Below are 10,724 nucleotides of genomic sequence, written 5' to 3'. Positions count from 1 at the left end.
TTGTTTTTTATTTTTTTTATATTGTTTTTTTTTTTATTTTCTATACAAATACATAAAAATACATATAAAATTATATAAATTTATTTTAAAATTAAGAATTAATGCAGATGGTACCAAAGTGTGTGCATGTGTGTTTTAGTGTGATTTTATTTTTATTTTTTATTATTTTTTTAATTATTTTTTTTTTTTTTTTTTTTTTTTATTTTTTTTTTTTTACAATGGATTATTATAAATAAAATGAAATATGTCTGCAAAATATTATTTTTGGTGTTTTTTTTGGGGGTGTGAGATATGAAATATTATTAAAAAAAAAAAAAAAAAAAAATGGTAGTGGGGGGTGAAATAAAAAGTGTAAAAATATAAAAAAAAAAAAAACATTAAACATTTTTCATTTTTAATTTTAATTGGTCAATTTGTAATTTTTTAAATTCTATAAATAATTTTTTTTTTTTTTTTTTAATATATTTTTAATTCAATCAAAAAAATATTAATATATTTAATTATAATTATTATTATCTTTTACTATATTATTATTATTTCCAACAAACATATATATTATTATTATAAAAAAAAAAAAAAAAAAAAAAAAAAAAAAAAAAAAAAATATAAATAATATTTTTTTTAAAAAAAAAAAAAAAAAAATAATGATTTCAAATTCGGATTGTGATGAAAATTTAATTAAACAACAACAGCAAGAAATACAAGATAAGAATTTTTTAATTGATGTTGCCATTGGGTATACAAAATCAAATGCTCTTAGTTGTGCATTAAAATATAAAATTCCACAATTATTGGAAGATAAATCAAAATCATGTAAAGAATTATCCGAGATTTTAAAAGTTAATTGTGATAATTTATATAGATTATTAAGAACATTATCAACCATTGGTATTTTCATTGAAGATGAAGTGGAGGATGGAGTCTTCAGAAATTCAAGATTATCAAATTTACTTAGAAATTCAAATTCTGATAGCTGGGTTAACAATGTGTACCTCCAATCACATCCAAATGTAATTCAATCATTTATGTATTTAGATAAAACCATTGAATGCGGTACTAGTCAAGGTATGACCAGCCAAGGATTTTCAAGTGCATGGGAACTCTTTGAAAAAGATAAATCGTTGAACGCCCATTTTCATAACACAATGACTAGTTTCACTTCTGATGAAATTAAAACAATTTTAGAGTATATTGATTTCAATCAATATAAATCAATCGTTGATTTGGGTGGTTCTTCTGGTGAATTGTTAAAATCAATTGCTAAAAGTTCAAGAGGTCAATTAGTTGAATCTTTTATTAATTTCGATTTACCATTGGTAATTAATCAAAACAAAGTTAACAATGAAAATGGTGCTGCTGAATTTGATAAACGTTATTCTGAAGTTGCTTCCGATTTATTTGTTGATTCTGATTATCCTTCTGCCGATTGTTATACTTTGAAATTTATTTTTCATATGTTTAATGATGATAAAGTTTTAACAATTTTGGATAAAATTTCAAAATCAATTAAACCAAATGGTAAAGTTTATGTTTTTGATCATATAGTTCAACCAAAAAATCAACCATATGCTCCATTCTATTTTGATTTACGTATGTATTTTATTTTATTTTATTTATTTTTTTAATATATATTATAAAAATAATAATTAAATATTAATTTTTTTTTTTTTTTTTTTTTAAAATTATTTCTAGAAATGATAGTAAATTTTAATGGTAAAGAGAGATCTCAAAATGAATGGAAAACTATATTCGAAAAATCACCATTTAAAATCGATACAATTTTAATCCTTCCAGATAGTAAAAGAATGTCTGTCATTGAATTATCTTTAAAACAATAGGATTTTTAAAAACTCTTCAATTGTATTAATATTTATTTAATGCTAACACTAAAATAAAAATAAAATAATAAAAATAAAATAATAATAATAAAAAAATAAATTATTTTAATTTCTTTCTTTTTTTTTATTTAAATATTAAATTTTTGTTATTTTAATTTATTTATTGTTTATGTTTTTTTTTTTTTTTATTTTTTTATTTTTTTTTTTGAAAAATCAAGATGGTTATCAATTAATAAATATTGATAAGAAATTATTAAAATAAAATAATTTAAAATAATCATTTTTTTATATTTTTTCAATTCTTTATTTATTTATTATTTTCCAATTTTTTTTATTTTAAATTATTATTGAAATCTTTTAAGAGATATTTTTTAATAATAAACAATTCACCAAATATGATTAAGAAATATTTTATTACTATTTTAAAATTAACTCACTCATTTTTGTTAATATAAAATTTTAAAAATATAATAATGTATAATCATCATGTTTGAAATGTTTTTTTATTTTATTATTGAGAGATTAATAAATACTATTATTATTATTATTATTATTATTATTATTAATTTTTAATTATTATTAAAATAATTAAATTTAATTTTAGAAAATTATTTTTTAAATTTTAAAATTTTTGAAAATATTAAAATTAATAATAAAAAACCAATAAATAAACCAATTAAAACAAAAGTATCTTCAAATTTATCGGTATCATTAATATCGAATTGATAGAGTACTTGATTACCTTGAGTGATTGGACAAAATGATTTAAAGACCAATTTAGTTGGTTCTGAGGCAGTGGCATTGGTAGGAGTATAATGAATTGGTACTGGAATCAATTGATGAGGTTCACAATGAAATGAAACACTACCAGTCATTTCATTTACAGTTAATGGTTCAACCAAATAACGAGTGATCGAGACATAATTTAACCATTTATAATAGGAAGGTATATCATCTTTCTTTATGATAAAACCAGCGAATAAACTAAACACAGAGAAGGAGATACCTGTGATTTCATTGGCAGTTGCTAATGTTGGACTAACCATACCTAACAATTGTGAAAATGATACCAACACTTGAAGATATAGATAATATACGAATATGAAGAACAAGAATTTATCAACATCATTTTGAAGGCCAACAATCCAATAAATAGGAGCACTAAACAATAAAGAGTACATTATGGTGAATGGTAAATCGGCTAAAATCATTGCTAAAATGTAACTTAGATGACGGTATGTATTGGAGTTCAATTCATGATAGAATAGAAAACGATCTTCAAACACTGTTGGAATATTTGAAAGACATGAAATTGAAGCAAATGTTGAAGTAAAGAAAATAAAACTAATTCTATCCATTACACCATCTTGATCATTCTTTAACTGTAAATATAATGTACCTGTTACAACTGATAGCAATATGGATCTAATGATTCTTGTCATAATTAAATTTCTTCTTCTAATTGCACAAACAAAGAATCTAAATAATAACATAAAGAATTGAAATAAAAATGATGTTGCATTCTTTTCTTTAAATGTTTTACTAATAAAACCAATTGGTAAACCACTATCAATAATTTCAATTGTATCTCTATTTAAATTTGAAAATTGATAATTATCAATAATATCATTATTATTATTATTATTACTATTACTACTAGTTGCTTCTTGAATATTATTGTCATCATTAGCTTCTTCTTGTTGTTGTTGTTGTTTATCTTCATTACCAAGGTTTACATTTTGAGTTGTTGTTTGTTGTTGTTTAATTTCATTTTTATTATTTAAATTTGAACTTCCATCAAAACAATAATTACCAACATTTTTAATTCTTGATCTAATTGATGGAATCATTTTATCATTTGAAGCTAATCTACTTGCGGAATTAAATGAAGCAGAGAAATCCAATAAGAAATCAGCAGGATTTTTACCTTGTGGACAATTAAAACCTAAATCTGAACAATAGTTGAGTACAGTTCTACAATTTGGACCAAGTTCACCAAAATAAGCAACAAAACCACCTTGAGTTAATAATAAAATACTATCAAACTTTTTAAATATAGTTTCAGATGGTTGATGAATTGTGCAAATCACTGATCTACCATCTAATGCTACCCTTTTAATTAATTGCATAATTAATTCAGCAGCTACACTTGTAAGACCTGTTGTAGGTTCATCAAGGAATAATATATCTGGTAATGAAGCCATTTCAATTGCAATGTTTACTCTTTTTCTTTGTTCTTGAGTGATACCATGATCTACTTTACCAATTAATGTATTTGCAATGGAATTCAATTCTAAAACATCTAAAATGTAATCAACAGTATCTAATTTATCTTGATGAGTCATTGTATCATTTGGTAATCTTAATAAAGCTGAAAATGTAATTGCCTCTCTTACAGTTTGAAAATCTGGTAAAGTATCCTCTTGTTCTACATAGGCGACATAACGATTGAAACATTTATCTCTTGCTTTACCATTCAATAGAATTTCACCACTAATTATACCTTGATCCTTTCTATTGGCTAAAATATCCAATAGTGTTGATTTACCTGCACCACTACTACCAATCAATGCTACCATTGAACCAGGTTTAACATAACCATTAATATCATGTAATAATGTACGTGAAACTTTTTGATGATTCTTTTTCTTTATCAAAACTTTATATGTTAAATTCTTAAATGTTAAATAACATTTTTCATTTGATTCAAATTGTTTTTGTTGATGTTGTTTAATTGATAATTTAATTGATTCTTCATTAATTGATTCTTTACCATTATAATTATTATTACCATTACCATTATTCTTTTCTTTATTTGAAATTATATTATCAAATGTTATATTTGATAAACCAATAATTGATAAAATTGAAAAGAGTAAATACATTGAAAGTATAATCCAAACTGAATAATATTTATAACTATAATCAGAGTTTATATCTTTTGATTTTAAAATTTCAATACCATCAATGATTGGACAAACTTGTGAACCACTATATCCATCAGGAAAACTAACATTTAAGAGTGGATAACCAATTGGTGGTAATAATTCATCAGATTTACAAGTAAAAGTTTGACCATGAAGTTGATTTGAGAGAATTGCTTCAAAAACCCATTTAAATGGTGATATATAATGCATCCATCTCCAATAGATTGGTATTGAATTACGGTGAATTAAATAACCTGCCATTAAAAGGAACAAACTGAAATACAATGGTGCAATAGTTGAAGCGATCGCTGCATTTGGTGAATAAATTGAAACCATCTTTGAGACTCTATTAACCAAACAATCCAATAAATAAATTGCCAATAAGAAAAAGAAGAATCTATCTGCCGAATGATTAAGACCAATTAACCAATATGAAATTGAACAAAAGATAATAACATCAATGAAATTCCAAATTAAATCCGATACTAAACCTGCGAAAAAGTATGCAATACTCTTATAATATTTTCCAATCTTTTGATCATAAAACACAGGTCTCTCTGAAAATACTTGACCAACACCAGCCAATGAACCAAATACAACAAATGTTAACAAAAAGAATGATAATGATGGTAATAAATTTGCTGACTTTTGACTAGAATCCAATTGGAAAAATAAAGTGCCAATTAATAAACCTAACAATGATGATTTGATAACCCTTGATAAAATTGATGCTCTATCTCTAATTGTTGTTAAAAATGCTCTCTTTAAATTTAATTGAATTTGTTTAATTAATGATAATTGATAAATTTCTTGTTGTTGTTGTTCTTTTTCATTTTCAATTATTTTTATAGATTTATCACCACTAAATTTATGATTTGATAATCTTTCTTGACTAATCTTAATTAAACAATCTTTATAATATTGCGATTGTTTATAAGCTACAATGAAATCACTTGATGATTTTAATTGACAATCTGGATCCAATTGAGCTTGATGATAAATTGAAGAGAGAAATTCAGCTGGATTTTGTTTATCTTTACATTCTAAACCATAATCAGAGAAATGATCGAAAATTTGATGTTTCTCACCAAAGAATGTGATTTCACCATCTTTCATCATTAATATATGTGAGAATAATGAGAAAATCTCTGGAGATGGTTGTAACAATGATACCAATGCTGGTACATTTGATACTTTTGAAATCATTTGAATCGAATTTAACAATTCAAATGCTGATGTTGAATCTAACCCATTGGTGGCTTGATCTATCATTATTGCCTTTGCACCCTTAACCAATTCAACTGCAACTGTCATACGTTTCTTTTGACCACCTGAAATACCACGAATTGATTGATTACCAATATAAGTATCTGCAACATGACTAATACCAAGAATCGATAGAATATTGGATGATAATTGTTTCTTTGCTTCTCTTGATAAATTTGATTGACATTCAATTGAGAATTCCAATGTCTCTTTCACTGTTAATGTTGAAATGTGATGATCAGATTGTTGAACGAATAGATATTGTGAATGATGTGACTCTCCATCAATTGGTTCATTATCAAATAGAATATCACCATTGATTGAACCACGTTTTGGAATTCTATTTGTTAAACATTTGAATAATGTTGAAACACCTGAACCTGCTTCACTCAATAATAACACCATCATACCTGGTTTCAAATAAAATGATAAATCCTTTAAAATTTCAATCTTTTCTTTTCTCTTTAAAAATGGAATTAATTTACTAACACCAGTGGATCGTGATGATGATGATGATGATGATGATGATTGTCTTTCCATTACACTATAATCCATATGATCAACTACAATAGTTTGATTAGATTTATTATTGGTTGAATTGATCTTTAAGAATTGTTTAATCAATTCAGATTTCTTATTATTATGTTCACCATAGAATGCTTCAATACCATTTACACCAATATTACCAATACTACTACAATTATCACCAATGAGACTACGAATATTCTCATCATCTACAACAACAACTGCCTCCTCATTATAGAATGGATCTATAAAATTTGAATTATGATTTTTAATATGTTCATCCAATGCATTTGATGATGTTAAATCTCCAATACCTTTACCAATTGTTTTTGAAACTGAATTAATTGATTCTGAAAATTTATTAATAATTTTATTGATTTTGGGTTGTTGTTGTTGTTGATTATCATTTGATGGCTGTGAGTTTTTATTTATTTCACCATCTAAATTAGTTGGAGAAATAGAATTTGTTAATTTCATAAATTTTAAAAATAAGTTTAAATGTATTGTTTAATAAAAAAAAAAAATAAAAAAAAAAATAAAAATAAAAAAAAGATAATAAGTATATTATAAAGTGAAATATAGAAAAAAAATATTATATGTTTAATTGAAATAATTAATTAATATTAATTTAAAAGAGATAAAAATAAAATATAAAAAAAAATAATGAAAATAAAATAATTTATAATAAAAAAAAAAAGAATAAAATAATTGATTAAATTAAAAATAAAAGAGAATTAAATCCAATATATTTATTTACCTTTATTATTTAATAAACAAAATTAGTGCTCAATGATTTATTATTTAAATTCACACATTTTTCATTGCTCACATATTTTATTTTATGAAAAAAAAAAATAAAAAAAAAAATAAAATAAAATGTGTAAATGGTGAAAAAAAAAAAAAAAAATTTTAAAAAAAATAAAAAAAAATAAATTAATAAAGGGAAACCAAAAAGGTAATAATTAATAACTTGAATTATTTCAACCACTCAATAAGGGAATAAAAAACAAAAAACAAAAACAAAAAAAAGAATTAAAAAATAAAAAATAAACCAATCAGTACTTTTATATTTTAAATATTTATTGGGGAAACAATTATTTAAAAAAAAAAAACAAATCTTCAATTACCTTGAGAATTTTTTTTTTTTTTTTTATATTAGATTTTCTTTTTTTCACTTTTTTTAAAATAAATTTTTAATTTTTTATTATTATTATTAATTTAATTATTACATGTGCAATTGAAAAAAACTATTTATTTGATTTTTTTTTTTTTTTTTTTTCAAAACAAAGAACAAAAAAAAAACAACTAAAATAATGGAAAAATATATGGTTTTAATAATTTTAATTTTTTACTTAATAATGTCAATTAATATTGTTCATTCAAATGAAAATAATGAAGAAAATACCAATATTGAAAATTGGACAACCACAGGAACTAATTATAGAAATGAATGTATTGCAAGATGTGGAAGACTTTTCTCTGGATTTAATGCTTTAATTTGTATGAAGCCTTGTGGAGTTTAAAAATTAATATCATTTTTTTAAACATATAATAATTATTTGGAAATTTAAAAAAAAAACTATTTTGGGTTAACATAAAATAAAAAAAAAAAAATTAAAAAATAAAAAAAATAATATGAAATTCAATTTATTCATTTATTTAATTAATATTATTATATTATTATTTATTATTATTATTATTATCAATACTATTATTATTATTATTATTATTATTATTATTATTATTATTATTATTATTATTATTATTATTATTATTATTATTATTATTTATTTTCTAATGTTTCATTGATTTAAAGTTTGTGTGTATTTGAATCCAACAACCATTAATAGCAAAATGAAGATGAATATAACAGCATTTTTAATAAAACTACCCTCAGAGGCACTATTTTCTGTTGTTGATGTAGTGGTGGTTGTGTTTGATACATTTGAAGATTTATTGCTATTAGATTTATTCTTTTTGGATGACGCAGTAGTAGTGGTGGTAGCGGTGGTATTAGCAGTTGAAGTTTTATTTGATTTATTAGCTTTTTTATTTGAAGATGTTGTTGGTGCTACTGCTGTTGAAGTTGTTCTATTTTTATCTGTAGTAGCTACAGATTTAGATTTAGATGATGATACAGAGTTTGTAGTAGTAGTTGGTTGTTGTTCTTGTTGTTGTTTTTGTTGAGATACATTTTGTTGTTTTGAATCTAAATCAACAGGGCTATTTAAAAGAAGTGAAGCTTTAATTGCAGATTGAAGTGCTCTTTCCTCTTCCTCTAATACTGCGTATGGATTATTATCTACAAACTTATTATTATTATTATTTGGTTTTGATTTTGAGGATTGTTGTTGTTGTTGTTGAACTTTTTTAATTTGTTTTGTTCTTGCTCTAAGAGAGAGTGTTGATTGGAATGGAACTGTAACAGTTTTTGGTTTAATACCAATCTTAATATCTGATGTAATCTCTTCGCCCTCTTCAAACGATTGTGAATTTACTATTGGTAAAGAGGATGAATTTGTAGTAGTAGTGGTTGTTGTTGTTGTTGTAGTATTATTATTATTATTATTATTATTATTAGTAGTAGTTGAACTATTATTGATAATTGCAAATGGAGAACTATCATAATCATCACTATCATAGTAATTCTCTTCTTCTTGATGATATTGGTTTGAGTTATTATTATTATTATTATTATTATTATTATTTATATCTTCATCTGCTACATTCTTTAATAATTCACTCCAAGATTGTTTGCCAGAAGATGGACTAACATCCATTGAGGATTCAAGCTTTGAGGTTTGTGTTTGTGGTGATACAATTGGTGATGATGTTGATGATGGTGATGAGGTTGATTTCTTTGGTTTTCTCTTTTGATTCTTTTTTGAAAGAGTTGGGAATTCTTCCTCATCTTCATCATCATCTACAATATTACTATCATTATTATTATTTTTATTGTTATTTTTATTATCATTATTATCATTTGGAGAATCAATAAGAGTGAAACCTTCTGATATATCACCACTTGATTCTTTTTGAACTGTTTCATTCTTTGATGGTTGTGGTGGTGAATTAGATCTTGTACCTCTTGGAGTTCTAACTCCTCTACTACTACTACTACCACTACTACTATTATTGCTATTATTATTATTTGGATTTAATGTTGAAATATTTGTTGGTTGTGTTTGAAAATTATTATTATTACTATTACTATTATTGAATGGTTGTGTAGTGTTTGAAGTTTCAACATGTTTGGCATATAAAGTATCCCATGAAGATTCTTCTTCTTCTTCCTCTTCATCGTCGTCAATAAATTTTGTTGTTTTGGTAATTAAATTATTAAATAATTCTTCATTTTCATTTGTTGAATCATCATCTGGTTCTTCCCAAATACCAAAGTTACCATTATTATTATTATTATTATTGTTATTATTATTAGTGTTATTATTATTATTTTTATCGCTATTACTCATGGTGTGCGTGCGTGTGTTGTTCTTAATTATCCACAATTGAAGAAAAAAATAAAAAAAAAAAAATAAAAAAAAAAAAAAAAAACAAAAAAAAAAATAAAAAATTTTAAAAATAAAAAATTGGAAAAAAAAAATTAAAAAAAAATAAAAAAAAAGATGACAAGTCACTATTTTAAAAACCAAAAATCAATTTAAAACTCAAACAGATTTTACCAAAGAAAAAGAAAAAAAAAAAAAAAACCAAAGAAATGAAGAGAGAATTGTATTTATAAATAGAAAAAATATGTTTGCCAAAAAATAAAAAATTATTATTATTTTATTTAGGAATAAAAAATATCAAATATTAAAGAGAATCCAGGTTAGCGGATTTCAGTGAATTGGGAAAAAAAAAAAAAAATAACCCCATGGTTTCAAAAGAAATCAAATTTTTATTATAAAAAAAAAAAAAAAAATTAATATTTTAACTTTTTATTTTTTTTTTGAATTGGACAAATTAATAATTTTTATGATAAAAAAAAAAAAAAATATTACAAAAAACCAAAGGAAGAGGGTTTTATATACAAACTAAAAAAAAAAGTAATAATAAAAAAAAAAAAAAAATATCATAAAAAACCAAAGGGAAGAGGGCAATAAAAAAAAAAAAAAAAAAAAAATTAAAAAAAAAAAAAATTAAAAGGTGATATCTCCAGATCCCAAGT

General features: G+C 22.9%; 4 protein-coding genes across 4 annotated transcripts; 2 read left to right on the top strand and 2 right to left on the bottom strand.

The window, feature by feature from the left end:
- Positions 1-644: 644 nt before the first annotated feature.
- Positions 645-1,838, top strand: dmtA (des-methyl-DIF-1 methyltransferase; the record flags this gene model as incomplete). The annotated part of the gene is made up of 2 exons (XM_631190.1): positions 645-1,590; positions 1,693-1,838. 2 exons carry the CDS (start codon positions 645-647, stop codon positions 1,836-1,838), a joined length of 1,092 nt encoding a protein of 363 aa, XP_636282.1.
- Positions 1,839-2,446: 608 nt separating this feature from the next.
- abcG16 (ABC transporter G family protein) lies at positions 2,447-7,033 on the bottom strand (the record flags this gene model as incomplete). Its single annotated transcript, XM_631189.1, has 1 exon — positions 2,447-7,033. The coding sequence occupies one exon, from the start codon at positions 7,031-7,033 to the stop codon at positions 2,447-2,449; it is 4,587 nt and encodes a 1,528-aa protein (XP_636281.1).
- An 881-nt stretch (positions 7,034-7,914) lies between these two features.
- On the top strand, positions 7,915-8,079 carry DDB_G0289359 (hypothetical protein; the record flags this gene model as incomplete). The annotated part of the gene is made up of 1 exon (XM_631188.1): positions 7,915-8,079. One exon carries the CDS (start codon positions 7,915-7,917, stop codon positions 8,077-8,079), a length of 165 nt encoding a protein of 54 aa, XP_636280.1.
- A 279-nt stretch (positions 8,080-8,358) lies between these two features.
- On the bottom strand, positions 8,359-10,029 carry DDB_G0289357 (hypothetical protein; the record flags this gene model as incomplete). The annotated part of the gene is made up of 1 exon (XM_631187.1): positions 8,359-10,029. One exon carries the CDS (start codon positions 10,027-10,029, stop codon positions 8,359-8,361), a length of 1,671 nt encoding a protein of 556 aa, XP_636279.1.
- Between the last annotated feature and the right edge of the window lie 695 nt (positions 10,030-10,724).

Source organism: Dictyostelium discoideum (assembly GCF_000004695.1).
Source record: "Dictyostelium discoideum AX4 chromosome 5 chromosome, whole genome shotgun sequence".
In the NCBI taxonomy this organism is placed as follows: Eukaryota; Evosea; class Eumycetozoa; order Dictyosteliales; family Dictyosteliaceae; genus Dictyostelium; species Dictyostelium discoideum.
Note: the sequence above shows the minus strand (reverse complement) of the source record. Positions and strands in the feature narration are given on the sequence as shown.